General features: G+C 39.1%; 1 protein-coding gene across 18 annotated transcripts in view; it reads left to right on the top strand.

The window, feature by feature from the left end:
- The window catches only part of anks1b (ankyrin repeat and sterile alpha motif domain containing 1B), an 818,433-nt gene that overhangs the window by 737,302 nt on the left and 57,763 nt on the right, over positions 1-23,368 (top strand). For all 18 annotated transcript variants that reach the window (XR_015761150.1, XR_015761151.1, XM_043713626.2 and 15 more), the window contains 2 exons: positions 13,424-13,522; positions 17,613-17,765. Coding sequence is in view for 16 of the 18 variants with exons in the window: in XM_043713626.2 (XP_043569561.1) it covers positions 13,424-13,522; positions 17,613-17,765 (252 nt within the window). In the remaining 2 variants the exon portion in view is untranslated. The remainder of the gene's footprint in view (positions 1-13,423; positions 13,523-17,612; positions 17,766-23,368) is intronic.

Below are 23,368 nucleotides of genomic sequence, written 5' to 3' on the forward strand. Positions count from 1 at the left end.
ATGTTTGATATGACAACCATACTAAGTGAGATAGATTAAGAACAGATTTAATAGCCCAATGCTTGGCATCAGGGAAGTCATCTGGGTGGGCAAAATTGTATTCCAGAAAAGTTTTCAACTGTATTAGTGAGCATAACCTTCAGTCTGCCGTCACCATCAAGACAAATATCAGAACTTGGCTCAGTGAGGAATATAGGCATACCTAAATGAAATGCCAACTTGATGAAGCTACAACAGAGGACTATAAATGCATCCTAGACAGTAGAAACAGTGTGCTATCAACAAGGTGAAATGATCCCACGTGAAGGTATTAAAGCAATGCTCTGAAGTCCTGTGACATCCAGCTGTGAATGATAATTGACATTTAAGCAACAAATAGTTGGAGCTGAAGGGCCAATGTAATTTTTTTATTTAAAAACTCTTGTTGAGATTTTTTTCCAGGACTACTTTTAGATTTCTAGAGGCTCAATGTTTGGTTTTCCATTCTCGGCAACTCCTTTACCAGGTGATCGAGTGATGGTGGTGATGCTATCTTCCATGTTTGTGCTGAAGGTCAGGGAATTTGGATTAACACAGAAGCAGAATCAAAAGAATTCATCAATAACCTCAATAATCATGACTGCTCCATTTAACCTAAAGCAAAACACAACATGTGTGGATAACATTCATTTCCGAGAAGGCACAGTATTTAAGTTGCCACAAGACAACAGGCATAAGTTAGGGAGAGTTATTTTAAAAGAAAAATAGCTGGCACAAACATTATACCCAAAAAGCCATCGTCCTGTGCACACACTCCACAGACAGGCAACGTTCCAGCTCAAACAATTACATTTGTCTCAAACCACAGCCAGTGCACCTCAGGCAATTGTGAAAGCATTTGAGTCATGTTAACACTAAAATTTAAAAATAAAAGCAAGGCTGAAGTATTCATGACCATCTCCAGCCAGAAAGGCTGAGTAATATCCTTCTCAACCTCCTGGTTCAGTTCCCACCCTGGATCCCAGTGCTCCATGTAACACTAAGAAATGACCAAATGCACTGGGAATGGAAAGGCTGCAGTTTCTGACAATACTTTGTTAGACTTGTTCTCTCAGACTAGCTGTGCCATGTGACAAGCTGTTCTACTATTGCTACAGCATGAGGCTTTAACCAACAATGTGGAAAATAGCCCAGATGTGCCCTGCTGCAAAGCATAATCAATTCAACTAATTACCACTCAGTCTATTTTCAAACATCAAAGTGATGGAAACTGACATTGACAGTCTTAATTGGTACTTAAACTTGCTCAGTTTGCATGATGCAGGACTAACTAGCTGTAGACCTAGTTAGAGCCTGGGTTCAAATATCGGTAAAAACGCTGAATTCCAGACAGGACAGGGTAGCATTCAATCATTTAACACCAATGATTCCCAGTCAGACTGAAATTAATGATGTTAAGAGGAACTCCAGCATAATTGTAACTGGTTATAATTGTTGGACCACTCTTCTCCATCCAATTGTATTGCAGCAGTGTTAATTGTATATTAACTGCACTTGGGTATTGAGCATTAACTGATTCAAGTATACACCTATATTTAAAAGTTTGGTGATGTATATTTTTGATGTGTATTTCTGTCAGTAAAACTATTTTAAGAGAGTATAGGTAAGGCTGCAGTTCTTCTGCACATGACGTCTGGAATACAATCAGGGGAGTTCCTCAAGTGAGAACCTAAACCCAACTAGAATAGAATAGAATCCCTACAGCCTGGAATAAGGCCCTACGGCCCAACAAGTGCACACCAACCCTCTAAAAGTAACTACTCTACATTTACCCCAGACTAATGCACCCAGCCTACACATCCCTGAACACTATGGGCAATTTAGCACAACCAGTTCACTTAACCTGCACATCTTTGGATTGTGGGAGGAAACCGGAGCACCCAGAGGAAACTCATGCAGACACAGGGAGAATGTGCAAACTCTACATCGACAATCACCTGAGGCGGGGATTGAAACCAGGTCCCTGGCGCGGTGAGGCAACAGTGCTAACCACTGAACCACCATTTGGGATATTCTACCCACCTTAGTCAAGAATGGGGCCCTTCACTGACAACTGTGCAGCGTTTCCATGTACAAATCTTCAAATAATGATGCAGCACATTCTTGAGAACAGGTCCTGGACAACATTCAGTCTTGGGCTGATAGTGCTGTTAGTATCTTCAATGAGAGCAGATGCATTTTGTACAGGACATTAGCATAACCATTTTCACTCTAGAGATACCACTGACCAGAAACTCAACTGCATCAGGCATGTCAATGCCACAGTTACAAGAGCAGGTCAGAGGTTGGGTGTTCTAGGGTGAATGGTTCACTCCTTAATTCCACACTGCCTCTTAACCAGCTGCAAGAATTGTGATTAAACATGGTCTACTTGCCTTTAATTGATGCAACTGCAACAGCACAGGTGCTCAACACCATCCAGGATAGAGCAAAAAACTGGGTAGGTGGCTCATGTAGCACTTTTGGCATCCACTCCCTCCACCTCTAATGCACTGTGGCTACAATGTGTACTATCCTTTGAATGCCCTAACAATGCTTCTTTGCCAGCATCTTCCAAGCCCACATTGTTGAGGCTACACAAGTAGTAAATGCCTGAAGTATCATCACCTCAGAGTCCCACATCATTTAATATTGTCATTCCTTCAATATCAGTGCATCGAACATTAGACCTGTGGGAATATTCCCACCACACTAACTGAACAATGCAAAAATCAATTTCACCACCACCCTTTCAGGGTGACGAAGGTGGACATTAAGTATTAACTTTGACAGTACCGCACTTACTCTAAAATTGATTTTGTTTTAAAAATCAATGTTACTTGATGTTAAATCATGTTGAGTATGAATGTTTCATCAGAGAGGCACTGGCTTTGAAGAATCATAGAGATTTCAATGCCAGGATGTTCTCTCCAAGAAATCATGCAAACAAAAAATGTATTTGTTCATCTTTTAAGACATCATTAACTGTAGTGGTACTTGTAATTTTGACATGATTACAAACATAGGGAAGTGTTCTGTAATCATGGGGAAATTAATGGAAATCTGTTGAGCAATTTGTCAGAGTGCCAATAATTATCCATTAGACATTTGGTATTGGCTGTCATAATCAGTGGATTAGACAAAAATTTTGTTTTGCCCATTGCATCTCCAACCCCCCCCCCCCCAATAAAAAACAATTTGCGACTTGGTACAGGAGTATCCTCATGACAGAAGGGGAGGGGTAAATTACTACACATCACCATCTGGTGAATGCACCAGGAAGGATTAAAGATTGTACTTGGAACATGTCAATTCATTGGGCACTACAAATATTTCAGACTGAAACTCTTCCACTGTCTTAACAGTAATAACATCCTGCAGCACTGTCCATTTTAAGAAATTCAGAAATGAAGAATTGAAGAAGCTAATTTTGTTTTCTGTTTGGAATGACCAGGAAGTCTAACACATGTGAAAATTGTTTCCCAGCTGAGACCAGTGTGGCATAGTTGCCTGGAAATTTCTGTTCAAGTGATAAGTTAATTATTGCCTTATCTGTTTTTCCCAATAAATCAGATTATTCCATCTCCCTTCCTCCTGTGTCCTGGATGAATCATGCTATTTTCTCTCCTTTCCTTCAACCTGAGTGAATAAAACAGTTATTTAATCTCTTTATCCCTGCCAAGTTAAGTGAATGAAAGAGGTTGCTCCATCCATCTATCTGCAAACCATACCATCCTTCCTCATCTCCCCGGACTAATGTAGGAACCCGACTTTGAGCTGCATGCAAAGAAAATCCATAGTGTGATGAGAAACATATTTTTAAGGTTGAGGCTAATTCAGATGCATCTACCAAGATGCATTTTTATTGTCAGGAAAGGTTTGGACTGGAAATGATCTGTCTGCACTTTTAGTGTGTTTTTGAATGATCTAAGCAGTGTTGTGATAGAAGTTTCAAACATTTAATAGATCTTCATTAAACTACAAATGGTTATTGCCACATCAACCTTTTGATTAAAAAGAAAAACTGAGCTTGCAGAGAATCATCAGCATGTTCATCCATGCATCTGTAAAATAGCCCCCTTGGAAGAGACACTGTCAACTCAATTACAGTTTTAATCACAGCATTGGGTGAGCAAACTACTTTGAGTTTGTATGTACGGCACAGCATGAGCATTACAAACATTTTATTGAGTTCTGAACAAACTTGGTGAGTAACTTACTGTTAACAAACTCTTGATTTGTTTCACATTTCAATCCTCGGATCCTGGGAACTGTCTCAAAATTTGTTATTTCAGTTTTCACAATTGAGTAGAACAACTTTCTTAATTTAATGCAACAGGCTTAAACAAAGTTCCCAAAAAAATCTTCTTGCGATAAATTTAAATCTAACAATTTTTAATCGTACTTATAAAGCTGGTCATCATGTGTATCACCATTCAACGGAATAAAATCTTGAATTTACTATTTTCTTTTGCCACCTTTATTTCAAAAACTGTGATGCATATTTCTGGCTACAACACGGAAAAAAAGTATCCGAATCTGTTTTCTCTAAGTCGAAAAATGTGGCGCTGGAAAAGCACAGCAGATCAGGCAGCATCTGAGGATCAGAAGAACCAATGTTTTGGGCATAAGCCCTTCATCAGGAATGTATCAGCCCCTCAATATTAATTGCATCCATAAAATCATCCTTCAGCCTTACGGGGGAAAAATCTCTTCTGATAGCTCTATATCTCAGTTCAGGAACTAATCTAATTTGCTTCATTTTGACAATAACCTAATAAACTTTATAAAATATGGCATCAACAATACCATAAAGTACTCCAGAATTGCTCTCATATGGCCACAATGCAATTGTAGAATTTACTCAGTTCCAAAGAAGAGTCACATTGGACTTGATGTGTTAACTTTGTTTCTATTTCCACGGATGCTGACAGACCTGCAAAGTTTCTCAAGGCCCCCCTGTTTTTCTTACAGAATCTGCTCAGTTTGCTTATAGTATATACCCTGTGTTATATAGTATAACATTTGATTTGCTCATATTTAATTATAAAATCAATTGTTTCTGAGTTCTCATCATTAAAACCCCAGAATCTTTTGACCTGCTGCATATAAAAGCCATATTTGCAATTGGAACCAAGTCTGCACTATCCTTTCTTCTGTCCCATCTAATTTTTTAATCCATATTATTTTGCATCTTTGTTTCAATTCGGCTATCAATGGGAATATAGCAGTAGGTTTAGGCCATTTTCAGCCCTCAAGCTTGTTGTACTATTCCACATCATGGCTGGTCAACGCCCTCAGTGCCATGTTCCCACATTATCCCCAGATCCATGTTGTCATTAGATACTAGAAATCTATCAGTCTCTGTCTTGAACTTACATACTGACTGGAGTCCTCTGGACTACAGCATTCCAAAGACTCATTACCCTTTGAGTGAAGAATTTACTTCTTATCTCAGTCCCAAATGGGTTGTGTTTTATTCTGAGACTCTGTCCCCTGATTTAGATCACACAGCCAGGGGAAACATCCTTTCTGTATTTGCTATATCTATTTCTTTAATAATGTTTATGAGATCATATCTCATTCTTCTAAATTCCAAGGAATGCAGGCTGTGTTTCCTCAAACTCTGCGACTTCTTGACTTCAAGATGGCTTTTTCTTTCTTCTTTTCATTGTTTTCTTACTTTAATCTACTTACCTTCTGTGGAGAGCGAGTTTATGCAATGCGCAGGACATCAGCACGGAGAAGAGTGAGTCATTATGGGGAGAGTGATCCCAATGTGACAGCAATGTATCCTGGCATCAACAGCAGCGTCTACCACACGGGAGATTGAACTTACCTTTTGGAGAAAGTTTGGTTGTGGAGGCAGCTTCATTTGGCCCGCAGCGGGGACTTTGATAGTTGGCAGCATTGCAGTTTGTTGCAGTCCAGAGCGTGGCAGCGGCTGGGGGCCTGGATTAAAACATTGACAATCGGAGGTTGAGCCCGGTGTGGGAAGAGCGAACCCAACGTGGCAGTGAAGGAGTTCCCTGGCATCTGCAGTGGAGCGAGAGCAGCTTGTCTTCAAAGGAGTAGTGTTGGTTGATGGAAACCACTTTCAGGAAGAGCTTGTGAACTAAAGAGTGAATCATTGCTGTAATTAATGGCTGTAACAAATAAATTCATCTTTAGTTGAAGGTGAAACGTAGAACTGTTGTAAGAGTAACGAAAGTGATTAACGTCAAAGTACTTTGTCAGTTAATGCCAAAATAGGCCTGATTTATCAACAATATATCTAAACAACCACGATATATGTTTATATAGCACCTTTAACCTAATGAAATGACCCAAGGCACTCCCTCGGATCACTACCAAACAAAAGTATGACACTGAAGCCCATAAGGAGATACTGGGCAGATAACCAAAAGCTAAGAATGTTTTAAAGGGGTAAAGTGATATACAGAAATGAAAATGCAGCAAATTCCAGAACGTGGGCTCAAGGTGACTGAAGGCATGACCACCAATAGTGGAGCAATTATAATATGGAGTGCTAATATTAAACAAGTGTAGATATCAGCATGGGTTCGGATAGGTCAAATCAGGCATTGTAGTTTCTTGGATGTAAAACTGATTTCCAAAATCAATAGTGATTGAATAGCTGTCCATCAATTGTCGGTTTTAATCATATGCAACGTGTGTCGTTCTCATCTGTCTGCTTTTGCTTGGTTGATCACAGCTGTAGCGTGTAGTCTCTAATTTCATCTATTATACTTAAATATTTTCTTGTGGAAATGTTGTTTCTTCAAATCCTTAGTGTAATAGATTTATTCAATCATGTCCAGATTTGGAAAAATCCAACTCGTAACAACTTAGCACCTGACTGTTTTAAAAGATAACTATTAGCAAAGGTATTAGGCAGAGCAAAGCATTTCCAAAATAAATTGTACGCAAATTGAAATATCATGAAGCATAACAAAATAATAATCTGAATTTCTGTGCTGCATTGCTCCAAAGATTTCAATAATGTTTGCACCTAATGATATCTGACTTATTGTACCTGATAGTTCAATAGGAGATGAAAATATAATGGAATCAAACACAGAAATAGAACAGTGAAAGATATAGCAAGTGGCAATCACATCACATGCTATGTTGATGTATACCTTCCAAGAGGGTAACAACAGAAAAAAAAGAAATTCAATTTGTACTCTGACTTTCACCAGTACATTTCAGGATCAGTTAGTTATTATGTTAGGTACTCACTAGTGTTTCACAGGGATGTACAATTTGTGCACATGCAGATCCCACAAGTTGTTGTTGACATTAAAAGGCCAGTCAGTATTTGTTAAAGGACAAATGTTGGCTGCAAACCAAGAAATCTCCCCCAGTATTATACTATTATGCTGGGGATCCTGTGTACTCACCTGAACAAATACACAATTTTTTCATTTAATATCTCAGTGCAAAACAGCAAGATAGTTCAGAACAAAGTTTCAGTATGCTTCTCTGTGAATTTGGGACTGCTGAGTGATGTTACTTGCTCTGCGCATTCCATACATGTAACCTATACCACCTTAGAAGGTCAAGGGCAGTAGATGTGTGGAAACATCATCAAGTCCCATTCCAGCTATGTGCTATGTATGTTATTTAAACTGTGAGAGATTTCACATTGATTGTATAGAGGAATCAGGTTGTCTTGGTATATAAATAAAAATGTTCAGCTTGCAGGTATAGCAGTTGACTGTAAAGGCAAGTGGAGTGTTATTGATAATTGACAGGGGAGTGGATTTTGAAACAGAAGTAAAAGTAGTTGGTGAAACTATATATAGTATACTGTGTAAATTTTTCATCTATTTACTTAAGAAGGCTATAATAACATTAGACACAGTTCTAAAAAAAAGTTCACTCAGGTGATTCCTGGGATAAGTGGTTCAAGATTTTGCGAATACATTAAGGACAAAAGAACAACTAGGGAGAAAATAGGGCCCCTTAAAGATCTGCAAGGCAGCCTACATGTGGAACCGCAGGAGATGGGGAGCATATTAAACACTCATTTTGTGTCAGTGTTTAGTGTGGAGAAGGACATGAAAGATATAGAACATGAGGAGATAAATAATGACATCTTGAAAAATGTCCATATTACAGAGGAGAGGGTGCTGGATGTCTTAAAATGCATAAAGGTGGATAAATCCCTGGGACTTTCTGAGGTATATCCAATAACACTGTGAGAAGTGAGGTAAGTTATTGCTGGGCCTCTTGCTGAGATATTTGGACCATCGATAGCCATAAGTGAGGTGCTGCAAGACTGGAGGTTGGCTAACATGGTGTCACTGTTTATGAAAGGTGGTAAGGAAAATCCAAAGAAGTATAGACTGGTGAGTCTGATGTTGGTGGTGAGCATGTTGTTGGAGGGAATTCTAAAAGACAGGATTTACATGTATTTAGAAAGGCAGGGACTGATCAGGGATAGTCAACATGGCTTTGTGAGTGGAAATCATGTCTCATGAATTTGATGGAGTTTTTTGATGAAGTAACAAAGAGGATTGATGAAGGCAGAGCAGTGGACATGTTCTGTGTGGACTTCAGTAAGGCATTTGACAAGGTTCCTCATGGTAGACTGGTTGGCAAAGTTAGATCACATGGAAGACAGGGAGAACTAGCCATTTAAATACAAAACTGGCTCGAAGGTGAAGGACAGAGGATGGAGAGTTGATTTTCAGACTGGAGGCCTGTGACCAGTGGTGTGCCACAAGGATCGCTGCTGGGTCCACTACTTTTTATCATCTATATAAATGATTTGATGTGAACATAGGAGGTCTGAGTCAGTAAGTTTAAGGATGACACCAAAATTGGAGGTGTAGTGGACAGTGAAGAAGGTTACCTCAGATCACAATGAGATATTGATTAGATGGGTAAAAACAATGACTGCAGATGCTGGAAACCAGATTCTGGATTAGTGGTGATGGAAAAGCACAGCAGTTCAGGCAGCATCTGAGGAGCAGTAAAATCGACGTTTCGGGCAAAAGCCCTTCATCAGGAATACCATTGATCAGAAGGGCCAATGGGCCAAGGAGTGTCAGATGGAATTTAATTTAGATAAATGTGAGATTCTGCATTTTGGAAAAGGCAAATCAGGACAGGACTTATACTCTTAATGATAAGGTCCTGGGGAGTTTTGCTGAACAAAGAGACCTTGGAGTGCAGGTTCATAATTCTTTGAAAGTGGAGTGGTAGATAGATAGGATAGTGAAGAAGGTGTTTTGTATGCTTGCCTTTATTGGACAGTGCATTGAGTATAGGAGCTGGAAGGTCATGTTGCAGCTGTACAGGACATTGGTTAGGAGTTTTGGAGTACTGTGTGGGGTTTTGGTCTCCCTCCTATAAGAAGGACGTTGTGAAACTTGAAAGGGATGAGAAAAGAATTACAAAGATGTTGGCAGACTTGAAGGGTATGACCTATAGGGAGAGGCTGAATAGGCTGGGGCTATTTTCCCTGGATAGTTGGAGGCTGAGGGGTGACCTTATAGAGGTTTATAAAGTGATGAGGGGCATGGATAGGGTAAATAGGAAAAGTCTTTTCCCTAGATAGGGTGAGAGGGGAAAAATTCAAAAGGGTCCTAAGGGGCAACTTTTTCACGCAGAGGGTGGTGCATTTAAAGAATGAGCTGCCAGAAAGAGGCTGGTACAATTACAGCATTTAAAAGGTATTTAGATGTGTATATAAATGGGAAGGGTTTCGAGGGATATGGGCCGAATGCAGGCAAATGGGACTACATTTATATTGAATATCTGGTCAGCATGGACATGTTGGACCGAAGCGTCTGTGTCTGTGCTGTGACTGCTATGATTCTATGACTCTTATCTTCGGAGGAAAGGTTGGACAGATTCAGTTTGTATCTGATCTTATCAAAATGTATAAGATTCTGAGGGGCTTTGGCAAGTTTGATGTTTTCCTTTTGGAAAGGGGATGCAGTTTTAAAATAAAATAAATCAATACTTCAAGATCTGGTTAATTTCGGGAAATCAGGACTTCAAGTGAATCATAGTTTCCTCATGAAATCCAGGTCAAAAGTTTGACATTTCTCACCCAGCAAAGACAATGTACAAGTTGGAATGCAGTAGCATCCATGTGCAGTATTATCTATTCTTTGCTGAAATTATGAACAAAATACAATACCATACAATACTGTCCCTTTAGCTTAACCAGGCCCCATCTAGTGGCAGATGATGTTTGGTGCAAGTATCAGCAGAAACTTCAGGCCTACCAGCATTAACCAATAAAAACCGACAGAACTGTGGATGCTGTGATTCAGAAACAAAAACAGAAATTGCTGGAAAAGGCCTGGTATTGGGGTTTTGGGGGGGAGAGGGGGGAGTGCGGAGTGGCCAAGCATCATAGGTGAGCAAGGCTCTGGAGAGAAGAAATGTGAGGGAGCAAAACAGCTGAGGCCTTGGGCAGAGGCAAGGTTGGACAGTGGTAGCTTTGGAAGCCGGGGCAGTAGTCGGGGTTGGGAAATGGGTTTGTATGAGATGGAGTGAGGGCTAGAGCATGAGAGGTGATACCATAATCCAGTCCACAGAAAAGCATGTCTGACAGTGACAAGAAAAGTGAGATAATGAGAGTTCAGAGGCAATAAGTTCCTGTTAGAATGAGAGGTAGGGGTGGTAGGCGTAGGGATCAATAGATGAATAAAACATTTGAGGCTCTGATCAAGAAGAGAATGAGGCATGTGTTAGGTATAGGCAACTGGGGTCAAGGTGTGTAAGGGCATTCTTGAGATGGAAATCAGGAGGGCAAACTGGAGTGTAGGAGGTTTAGAAGCGACCTGATAGAAGTTTATAAAATAATGAGAGGTATAGATAGAGTTGATGGCAGTTGTCTTTTCCCTAAGATGGGGAATTTCAAGACTGGGGACAGATTTTTAAAGTGAAAGGAGAGAGACTTAAAAAAGACATAAGACGCAATTTTTTCACACAGAGGGTGGTTCGCATGTGGAATATTTTTCCTCAGGATTTATTGGATGCAGGTACAATTATAATATTTAAAAGACATTTGAATAAATACATGAATAGGACAGGTTTGGAGGGATCTGGGTCAGGAACGGGCAGGTGGGACTAGTTTAGTTTGAGTTTACGTTTGGCATGGACTGGTTGCACTGTAAGGTCTATTCCCATGGTGTATGACTCTATTTGAAGTGGGTGATATGTAGCTGTTATATTCATGAAGTTAAAGTATTTAGCAAGGCAAAATTGAGTGACAACATACTGTAAAGGGATCTCCCTTGTAAGGAGATGAGCAGAATTTTGCTTTGTTCCGAGAGTTGGTAGCCTATGGAAAACTTTTCCCTAGAGTGCAGTGGACACACGACCATTGAATATTTTTACTGCAGAGTTACACAGATTCTTCATTGATGAGGGAGTCGAAGGTGTAAACAAGAAAGTAGAGCTAAGGACACAGTCAGATCAGCTATGTTCCTATTAAATAGCACAGCAAGCCCTCGAGGACTGAAATGTTTACTCCTAACCCACATGTTACCAATAATCTATTTTTGCTTTAATTGCCACACTTTGTCCAATGTTCAACAGGAAGTGAATAGGGAGTGATGATGGTAGTGCATTGGTAATGCCAGTGGATTAGTTATCAAGAACTTCTAAGTACATGGATTCATATCCCATTGTACCAACCGGTGGAATTTAAATTCAATAAATAAACCTGAAATATAAAGCTAGTTTCAGTTGTCTTGGTCACCATTACTGTCATCAATTGTTGTAAAATTGACTAACTTCCTTGAGAGAAGGAAATCTGCACCCTTACTTTGTCTGCAGCACTTCCTCAATTTTGAGCTACGTGTAACTCCAGACCCTCAGCAATGTGCTTGGCTCCTAAATGTCTCTAAAATGCCCTAGCAAACCAATTGGTTGAGGGGCAACAAATGCTGCTGTTCACAAATGCCCAAATCCCAAGATGTTTTTTAAGGAAGGGCCATTTTGGCAGTGTCTCAATTGGTAGCACTCCTGAGTTCAGTTTCCATTCCTGGACTTGAGTACAAAGACCTAACCTCATGTTCCAGTGCTTTTCTGAGAAAGTTATGCATTGTCAGAACTGCCAATGTTCAGATGAGATATTAAATTAAAGAACTTGCACATTCTCCCCGTGTCTGTATGGGTTTCCTCCGGGTGCTCTGGCTTCCTCCCACGATCCAAAGATCTGCAGGTTAGGTGAATTGGCCATGCTAAATTGCCCATAGTGGTCAGGGATGTGTCAGCTAGGTGCATTAGTCAGGGGCAATGTAGAGTAATAGGGTACGGGAATGGGTCCGGGAAGGATACTCTTCGGAGGGTCAGTGTGGACTTGTTGGGCCAAATGGCCTGTTTCCACATGGTAGAGATTCTATGATTCTATGACTGTCTGGTCTCACATGTGGATGCAAAACTTCTCATGGTTCTATTTCAAAAAAGGTCAGGGCATCATCCCTGTCCTGGTCCATACCAGTGCCTCAATCAACATCATTAAAAAAAATACAGATTCTCTAGCCTTTATCCCATTGTTGATTGCGGGAGTTTTGATAAGTGAGACTTGAGGGCCACATATTTTACATTACAACAATGAACACAGTTCACAAGTCTTTTATCCTAAAACCGTGCAAGTTGTTTTTTCAATGCAAATTTGTCTTTTTTATTTGACCTTTAAAGCACAATCACACTTGTCTTCCTGATGTTCTTCTCTTAATATTCTGAAGGTTTTAAAATTCAATATTGTTGCAGAAAGTCAGCATCCTTGGGTTATTCAGGACTGTTTTGTAAATGCTTGGCGAAAAATGGAAATTGTTGCAATCCAAGCTGTGACTATCTGTAGAAATGACAATGTGGAATGAAATGACGTGCCCGTAGCATGATCTTTCAACAGTTAGGCAAATGTTAGCATTTAATTTGTGCAAACAAAATATAGTTCAAGACCCCTTCAGGGCAGAGAGTGCATCTTAATAAAAGAAACACATGTAAACAGAATGGCACAACAGCTAAACTACTTAGATGCTTGCGTCATGCTGGGTACTATTGACCACAGTTGTAAACCTGGAGGAGCTGACTTTCAGGGTAAGGAAAGTGTCTTCTTTTCTGTGTGTGGAATCAATACAGTCTGTGGAAAGCTGGCTTGCTACTTCTGCTCTCTTTATTTGTTTACAATAGCATTTTTTTATATCCCAAATTCTATTGATGTCTAAGCAAATCAACATCAAAGAAACTTCAGCAAGCACAGAGAAATTTCATGGCACGGGGTAACCATTTGATAGTCACTGTTCACCTGCTGCTTCCTGTAAATTGCTGCTGCTGGGCATACAATGAAGAAGTTTATCAGATCATTATAATCACATTTTGACTGTGGGAATGACATAATCTTTCTCTCTTTACTTGTCTCCCTTTCAAGGGAAGCAATGTTGTGGAAGACCAGGATTTGTTGGAGATTGGCATCCTTAATTCTTCACACAGACAGCGAATTTTACAAGCAGTTCGTGGCCTTCCTCGGGTGAGTTGCAATATGATGCCAGTAAAAATAATACCTCCTGTAGTTATATGTAATCATGTGGTGGACTAATTCATATTGGATGGCGTTGAGTTTGATGCCCTCATATTTATTACACAGTTTGTGTGAAAGCTTCTATCTCTATGATCTTGTCCAGGCAAAACTTATTAGTTGTCAATAAAATTTGTTCAACAGAGATTTTGCTGTACTACACTTCTTGGAAAATTAAGAGTATTCATTGTACCAATTCCATAACAAGCATATGGAGAAATTAATCAAGTGCAGTGCTAATTTATCCAGTGTCCATTTTGTGGAATTTGAATTAGACGTGACTCATTTACACACCCAGCACCACTCTAATCTGAACTCCAATTTCCAGCATCTGCAGTCCTCACTTTTGCCTAGTTGATTTTAACCTTACTGCAAATCCTCGTGCAAGGATGTATACCTTGAAGAAGTTCTCCTCCTCTCTCCACAAGAATCTCAGTGAGTCTCTCTCTCACTGCAACCCCCAGGTCATCTCTGCTCTGAAGCTCTTCAACCATGTACTGAAACAGACCTGCTCCAATCTTCCTTCCCACCTGTCCACGCCACCCTCCTCTCTAACCTATCACGTTCATCCACACCCCCATCCACCCATTGTACTCTTTGCTACCCTCCTCCACCCTCCTCTCCGACCTATCACCTTCATCCCCACCCCCATCCACCCATTGTACTCTTTGCTACCCTTCTCCCCAGCCCCACCCCACCTCCCATTTATGTCTCCACCCTGGAGGCTCCCTGCCTTCAGTCCTGATGAAGGGCTTTTGCCCGAAATGTCGATTTTCCTGCTCCTCGGATGCTGCCTGACCTGCTGTGCTTTTCCAGCACCATGCTAATCTAGATTCTGATTTCCAGCCTCTGCAGTCCTCACTTTTGCCTAATTCATCATTATATGTCTTTTTAGTTTCATCTCAGTACAATTGACAATTTGTTACTCTAAATGAGCTGTCTATAAAATATATTAACTTATATAAATATCAGTTTGATTTGAGTTAGCCATTTACAAAGATTCAGTTCAATTTGAAATGCCAATCTATCTAAATGCATTTGTGCAGTATAATGAGGACACACTGTCATTTAATATCCTCTGTCAAGATGTATATATTTCTAATTTAATGGTAGGAACTTCTTTACCGTTCCTAAGCTAGTTCCTGGCAGCAATAATTATAGGGCATCACTGGTCAGAATTTGTTCTTCAGCAATCTAGAAGTGACAACAACCTGTGATCAGTTTACATAAGGTAAACTAATTACAATTGTATTATGATGAGTTAAATTAAATAGGTTGACTGGAGATAAGTTTTAAACTTGATGATTAATGATGAAGTATAATACATTATGACAAGAAAATGAAGTTTGAAAAGAAATTTAGGATTGACTCCCAAGTTAATATTCCAATAATTCCTATTCCAACTCAAAAGAATGATATGTCCACACCTCCTACTGTCTTCCTGATGACAATATAAGGGCTAACCCTTTTAGACAATCATGGAATTACAGAATAGTTAGTGTGCTGAAGGAGACTATTAAACCTTTCTTGTCTGTGCTGGCTCTCAGCAAGAGAGAGTGACTCATGCCATCTCACCCTGTTCTCTTTCTTCATAGTTTTAGTTTGTTTCAATTATACTGTCAACTCCTATTTAATAAATGCTGGTCAGACCATGCTCAAAAATGCACATTTCTGTAATAGAAATGGTCAGGTTCTGGTTACATTTAGTGTTGAATTAGATTAAAAATTAATCTTTACAGTCAGTTATCAGTCAGTCCAAAACAATTTTTTTCTGATTGTTCCAACTTCAGAAGAGAAGATGACAGCATTTGGAATAGTCCATGCTGTAGAAGTATTTTTGTTTTTAAGAGTAATAATGTACATAGGAGAGGAAAATGCCCCCAGAATGAAGCCAAATATCTACTAGTAGAAGCGGGAGAAAGAAAAGGCAAAATTTGACGATAATTGAATATAGTACAGCACTGTTTCATTATTCGAAATATGATGAGTTTGATAATCTCATATTAAAGTACATTTGTATAAATATGTTCTATAATGTTGGTTTTTGAGTCCTGGCCATGGTTAATAGGAGCAGGTGTAGCTGTCTTGCCCATTGAGGCTCCTCCATAGGTAGAATAGGCTCATCTTCAATGCCAACACCATTTTCCTACACTATCTCCACATCCCTTGATGCCTTTAATATCATATAACGACCTGAGCCACTCAGTGACTGAGGCTCCATCATATTCTGGGTCAGAGAAACCTAAAGCATTCCCCACTCTGAGTGAAGAAATTCCTTCTCATCCTAAGCCTTATGATCCACTCCTTATTCTATGAAGTTGTCCCTTGGGAGCCCTCCCCCAACTAGGGGAAACTTCCTCCATGAATCTGACCTGTAGAGTCCTATAAGAATTTTGTATGTTTGTATATTTATATTTTACCACATTTATAAAGTTAAAAATAGCTTGGAATTTGCAGACCTGTGTAATTCATAATTTTCAGTACTACTCTGGCAATTTAAAGGTTAATATCTTCCTCAAAATGAAAACAACATGGGCAATCAGTTCACTTGTTATAATAATATTTGTACAAAGGATAATTAGCAGATGATTCTCAAGATGTCCCACCTAGATTAGATGTATTGTTAAATAAAACAGTATTGACAGTTAATTCTGAATATAATGTGAATATAGCACCTGTTCTTACTTTTCATATCGGTCTGTATGGCCAAATGCCCAAAAGTATATTTAAGCAACTCGCAAGTTCAAACAAACAACATATTTTTCTTTCTGGTTATCATATTGTACAATTTAAAGTTAAAGAAAACAATTAATTTCAAAACTGGCTTCCACCTGTTTTTACTTCTCAAGAACTTACTAAACTCTTTCTTTAAGGCATAGTTAAGTTGACTTCTAACCAACAGTTTGGCAAATTGGGTGATGGCAAAACTAGGTGGATTTTTGCTGGAGAGAGTTTAATGATTTTAACTCAACTTGGAATATTGTGATATTCTTTCTTCCTTTTTTGAATGTTCAAATAGAAAGTTCGATTTGACATTTGCAGTTTATATAGTATAGGGCTCTCTTCAACAGAGGCTAGCAATTGGGGCAAATTTAATAACCTGGATGCTAGAAATGCTAATAAATAGAAGCAAGAGTAGGCCACACAGACCCTGAAACCTGCTCTGCCATTCAATTAGGTCATGTCTGAACTTCTACATGAACTCAACTTTCCACCTATCCCCACTGTCCTTGAATTTATCAGCCTCCAAAATAGCCTAGTCTGAAGTTTAAATAGACTTCTCAAATGACACTTGTAGCCTTTCTAGGTGTGACACATACTGAAGAATCACAGTTTGTCTCCACATCCCTGTTCTAAATGGCTGAATTCTAACTTTACACCCTCTAACCATTGTAAAATGGTCTCTCACTGTCTGACAAAGCCTATGAGAATTTTATACATTTCAACTCCTCAAAATTCTAGTGATTATAGGCCCTCTCATCCTGAGAATGAATCGAATAAACTGTTGGTTGACATTATGATTTATTAAGGTTTGTGCATGTTTACTCACAATCTTGAAGATTCTAATTCTGATGATAGTCATTTCCTCAGGTGAGTGTTGGATGAATTGTGCCCAATTGTATCATCAGATTGTAGATGAAAGTGCTCTAAACTCATCCCTACTGGCACGTAGAACACCAGCAAATTTTTAAATCTGTCAACTCCATTCCTTTCAAAATATTTGTGCATAATAATTAATTCTTTCCCAGTGTTTAATGGGAATTATGATACATTCAGTGATGCAATAATGGCTGCATTTTTAGATGCCATGTCTGGCTATAGAAAATGTTATTTAGTGGAAAATGACAAGCTTTCTTAAATCCCATAATTAGGATGTAGCAACTATAATCTTCAAATGTTGCTTGCTGATCTTTGGAAATCTATCAAATATGACAACTGATATTCGGGACAGGATCTCATCATGAAGATGTTACATAAAATAACAAAATCTCTTTATATAATTTTATGCATCTCACACATGTATTTTTCTTCTTTGTTGCAGGTTAAAGTTATTGGTTATGATACGAACAGTCCAACATCTGTCGCTGACTGGTTAGATTCTTTGGAGCTGAACGACTACATCAAGACCTTCCTGGCAAATGGTTATACCTCAATGGACCTCGTGAAAAAGCTGTGGGAAATCGAACTCATTAATGTAAGTTCATGATTCATGTGATGCGTTTAAAAATAAACTGTGAGTGCTGAAATGCTTTACATTCTGAATGACTGCTATAATGTAACCTGTGCTGAAAATGTGTTGCTGGAAAAGCGCAGCAGGTCAGGCAGCATCCAGGGAACAGGAGAATCGACGTTTCGGGCATAAGCCCTTCTTCAGGAATCTCCTGTTCCCTGGATGCTGCCTGACCTGCTGCGCTTTTCCAGCAACACATTTTCAGCTCTGATCTCCAGCATCTGCAGCCCTCACTTTCTCCATAATGTAACCTGTGACTTACTGAAGAAGGAGAAGTGAGACAGCAAAGTAAGTTTTATAAAGCTCCAGTCTTGGTTGCTTTTAGGCTTGAATGAGATGAATTCATCAAATTCTAGAGTACACATTTGACTTCATCCATTGGCCAAAATTGTCATATTATTTAAGACAGTTTATTTTCTGGAACTGGCTGAGGTTTCTATGGAGAAGTTACGAATTGGATCTTATCACTGTGACTTATGTTCAGATGTTGGGACATAATGTTGTTAGCATATATAGGAAAGAGGCTTTTTTGTATTTTCATCACATTTAAGCCACTGGAATATTACTCCCTTTTCATTTATGATGTATAGTGTATTTTAGAAAAAGAATTATTTGTTTTTGAGATCATCCTGTAACAATCAAAACCTTTACTACAGCATTGCTTCCACAAATCTCAACACTAATTTGAATTGTTTAGTTCCTCTTCATTTATTATTTATAATTTTACAACAACATGAAAATCCTTTAGAACCAGTTCTGTGTTTGATGTTTCACATTCCTTCTTTTCAAAATTAAACCCAGGTACTGAGTTGCCTGTACAACTAAATCACAAAACAGGGAAAATTTGTAATTTAAGTAATAATATTATTGCTACTGTCCTTAATATTTTCAACCCTGAGATACTAATCTGTCTCAGATTGCTTTAGATAGACTTGTGGATATTTGGGCTGCTTTTCTATGGCGATAGAGATGCAGGGATAGCAACTGCAGCCAGGGGTCACAATTAGCACCTTGAGATGGCCATGTCGGCAAACCCAGCAGGAGACCAAAGATCAAGTCCTTACAATTACTCTTGTCCCCTTCCCCCAATCCTCTACACCAGAGATGGGAAGAATTGATATTGAGGTTTGAGACTGAAGTGACACCAGAAGTTGAGAAGAAGCTCCTTATGGTTACCACGTAAGAGCTGCAGCCTCCCACACAGTCTAAATGTGGGATGCATTCATTGGGACCTCAAAACCTACAAACAACCAGAGGATCCATGATATGGCTTAAAACCTTCCTTTTTTTAGACCCAGGTAATGCCCGGGTTCAAATTCCACCAAGAAAGATGATGAACTTTGAATTGAAAAACAAAATCCGCAATTAAAAATCTAATGATAATCTTGTAATTTCATCAAATCATTTCAAAACGCCATCTGGTTCACTGAAGTAATAGAGAAGAAAATCTACCTTCCTTACCTAAAGTGGCTTTGAAAGACATTCTGTTATCTTAAACTGCTTAAAAGTCTTTAAAACAAAATGGAATGAAACTGGATGGACCAGGCATCAGCCTAGGCACTGGAAATGACAACAACAAACTCAGCCCTGTTGACCCTGTAACTTCCTCCTTTCTGATATCTAGAGCTAGTGCCAAAATTGCAAGACTTACAAACTAGTCAAGAAACAGCCTGAGAGTATGGTACTCACAGAATCATCCCTTACAATGTCCCAGTCACCATTATCACCATCCCTAGATATGTCCTGTCCCACTTCCAGCACAGACCCAGCGGAGGTGATGGCACAGTGGTATACAGTTGGGAGGGAGTTGCCCTGGGACTTCTCAACATTGACTCTGGATTATGTGAAGTTTCATGGCTTCAGATTAAACATGGGCAGGGAAACTTCCTGCTGATTAGCACACGCAGACTTCCCTCGCCTGACAAATCAATGCTCGTCCATGTCGAACACCACTCGGAGGAGGGATTGACATGGCAAGAACACAATATAGTCTGAGTTCCTGTACTCCCTTGTAATGGTATTGTGGGTCTACTCCTGAAATAAGGGGTGTCAAAGACAGAGTCATTTTAGTCAGACACCGCATAGCAGTTCACAGTGATCTGATTAATGAAACAAAATGTGTTCCAAATACGAATGCCCACAGAGTACTGAGTAAGTACTTGGGCTCCACCCTGTCAAATGGCTATCGTGATCCAGGGAAATGGTGGTGCCTGACACACCAGCACTCTCTGAATGGTGGATCAATTCCAGGATCAAGCAGATGTTGTTGAGGTTAGATCAGCCTGGAACCATGAAGACTGGTCAGGGTGGATCAATATCATCCTGAGTGATATCAAGGCAACTGCAAAATGTTTATGCAATAGTATCTGAAGTAAATGTTTGATATTCTAAAATATGCATTCCGTATGTATGTACCGGATGTTTTGCTTTGTCATGATAATTAAACAGTGGTGATAATAAATCCAGAAGGATCTACTGAGAGACAGGAGAAACATTCAATCCCTGGAGGTGACACAAAGAGAATGAAGCCACATCACTGATTCCTGGAACCTTTTGTGTTCATCACTTCTCTGGTGTGGATTGAGTTATGAGAAAGGTGAGGAAACTGTAAAGGAGACAAATGACACAGGACATTAGTGAGGTGGTGAGGTATTCAGATAAGTGACCTGGAAAAGGCAAGTGCAAGCATTACTTCAAGAAGTGCCATGGAAATAAGGCAAAGGAACATAAGTTATATGATGAAAGGCAGATTTTGGTACTGATGCTAGGATACTCCTTCATAAGACACTAATTAACAGTCTTGGACTGATTTTCTGATAAGGCAGGCAAAATGGACATCTTGGAGGCAATTTGAAGATGACTGAATGCCGTGATGTTGAAGCTAGGTTTGCTTTTGGATGGAAGACTTAATTTAGGCTAAAGATTTACATTTGCTCTGTGATCTAATGAAAACAAGCAAGTTATTGGTTAATCCACAATGGACAGAACCTTATGCCCTCTCCTGTGGGGTATTTGGCGGCACAGGAATGTTTCATTGGCCTAGAGGGTTATGAGTGAAAATGCCACTACCTTCGCAGAAGGAAATGAAACTTGGAAATGACACAAACCAGTCTGACTCTTTGTGTATACCTGAACTTTGAACTCCCGTTCCTCCGCGATGTTCACTTTCAAGTTTTCATGTTTTAACCCTCTGTCTCCACACAATTAAGTCCATGGACAGCATTCTGCCCCATTAGCAGCCCTCAAGCAAACAATAAGAGACTCACTTCAAGACTTCATCCAATCGCCATGGGTATTAACCAAGCAGGTGGGTGGAGAGTGGGGTGCTTGCCATTCCGAGGGTATGACTTGTTTATCCTGCGAACTCCATGGGGGAGGGGTGGGTTTCTTGTTCAAAGGTGCTCAGTTCTTGATTCAGGAATCTGACTTCAGGAAACGGAGATTTTTGACTGAAAGCCAATTCTTGCCCTTGACACCGAGGATCTTTCACTCCCTCAACCCTTCCTTTCCACAACTGTTCGCCATGTCATTGTGTTCCCAACTGCATGTAGTACCAGCAGTAGCCACCATCTTCCCAGTGGCACCATCAGTCTCTGATTTGTTGGCAATTCTCAGAAAGCTGGTCTTCCCAACCCTGGGACCCTTGATTTGGGTAAAGGCCTATCACTGACTTGTAAGGTGACTGGCCCAAGGGACATTTCAGGGACTTTTGTCAGCTCTCCAGCCAGTAGCTAAGACCATTTTGCACAAATTTCCAACTAATGTCTTGATTAAAAATTTAGATTTGTGACTTGGTGCTTTTTGTATTGCTCAATAATAAGAAGCAAAACTGTTCAATTCTAGAAATGCTGGCTCTATGCCTTCACTGTCATTTCAGTTCATGCAGTGTTCAATCTTCTTACATCCATTATTCAACATCATTTTTTTAATTTATGCATTATTGAAGAGAGTTCTTTGAAATCAAAGTGTGCTTGCCTCAAAGTAAGTGTAAGTAAAGTAGAACTGATCAACCTAGGGGGTAATTTTCATCTTCAATGCTTGGGTAATATGTTACAGAAGACATTGCCTGTTGACCTCATTATGAGTTATTTTGTTATTTTGTTGCAGGGAATAGTATGCCTTGTGTGCATGATGTAAAAGATGTTCATTCTTTAAAGTAATAATATATCTGTAAACAATGTTGAAAAGAAATGTGTTTGCTCAGAGATTTGTTGATTCCACGTGGGTAGGTAGTATTGCAGGCTGTTAACTGTATGACCAACACAGCATCCTTCTTTGATACCATCGAAGACTATTATGTGAGTTGTTACTTGTCCCCAGGGTGTCAAAGTCTGCAGAATGCCAATTGAAGTGAATAAATGTTTCCCCCCCTTCCACTTTCAAGGCACATTGGACAACTTGCTCTTCAAAGGAGACTTCCATTTCGTTGTCTGTCAAAACCAACCAAATATTATACATCAAAACAAATATAATATTTTCCAAATTATTTTGACTTTTTATTTAAGCTGTTTTGCCTCATATGAACATCTTGTCTACAATAATGGTTTCATAATTTAGGTATTACACTTACTTGACAACAAATTAATTTATGTTGTTTACCAAATGCGCAGCTGAATATGCAGCATATTCATTTTATGTAAGAACAATATCTCGCATTAACATGCTATTAACTGATTTGAGCACTTGGTGGTGCAGTTGCCCAAATAACTGAGCAACTAATAGTAAGTACAATTGATTGGCTCAGTGATGTGAAATAACGGAGTCATTTTGGTTGTGAAAGGATGGTATTTGTGATCAGTGCTAGGAGGAAAGAAATGAAATCATGATGAGGTTTTACATTCACTTTTCACTGGAGATTGCATTTAGTTTATATCCAGACAATTTAAGCGGAATTTACACGTTTCATTCTTACATGCTGTTTTTATCTGTCATCATATAAAATTATTAGTCAAGTATATGGGCTGTTCTACTTTCTCAAAATAAGAACTGGTATTGGCCTTGGGCCATTGGAACACGCTTTGTGTTTTGTCCATTTTGCTTTCTTAATGTATGTGATACTCATGCATGTGCTGTATATATATTGGCATGAATAAAAAGGTGGTGAATAATAAAATCATACATTTGGTCTACAACATAAAGCCAGAATTTTAAAAATGTATTAGGATGATTCTTAAAGAAATTGGAAATTGCAAGGAATATGTGGATTTATGTATCAACGTCTTTTAATTTATTTTAAAGGGGACTCTATATTGTAGATTTTTCTCACCCACCTGTTCAGATATTACACACCTCTATAGCAGGTGGAAGTTGAATCATTGACGAATTCAAGGAATGTTGCATATTTAAATCCTGCGTCATATGTAAATAATAGTTTTTAAAAAAAGAAAAAACTGAATACTTGGCAGTTAGATATACAAGGAGAAATCCACTAAATGTGAAATACTTAATGAAAGTAAGAGAACAAGTGAATTATTCCAGCTCCTATGAAGCAAGGATCATGTTGTAACTTTGTTAGAATTGGTCTCTCATTTCATTAAAGATTACAGGAGTAAGATTGGACTTGTGTG

Source organism: Chiloscyllium plagiosum, unplaced genomic scaffold (genome assembly GCF_037043375.1).
Source record: "Chiloscyllium plagiosum isolate Xiang-an unplaced genomic scaffold, Cpla_swu_hap1 HiC_scaffold_23, whole genome shotgun sequence".
NCBI classification, from domain to species: domain Eukaryota; kingdom Metazoa; phylum Chordata; class Chondrichthyes; order Orectolobiformes; family Hemiscylliidae; genus Chiloscyllium; species Chiloscyllium plagiosum.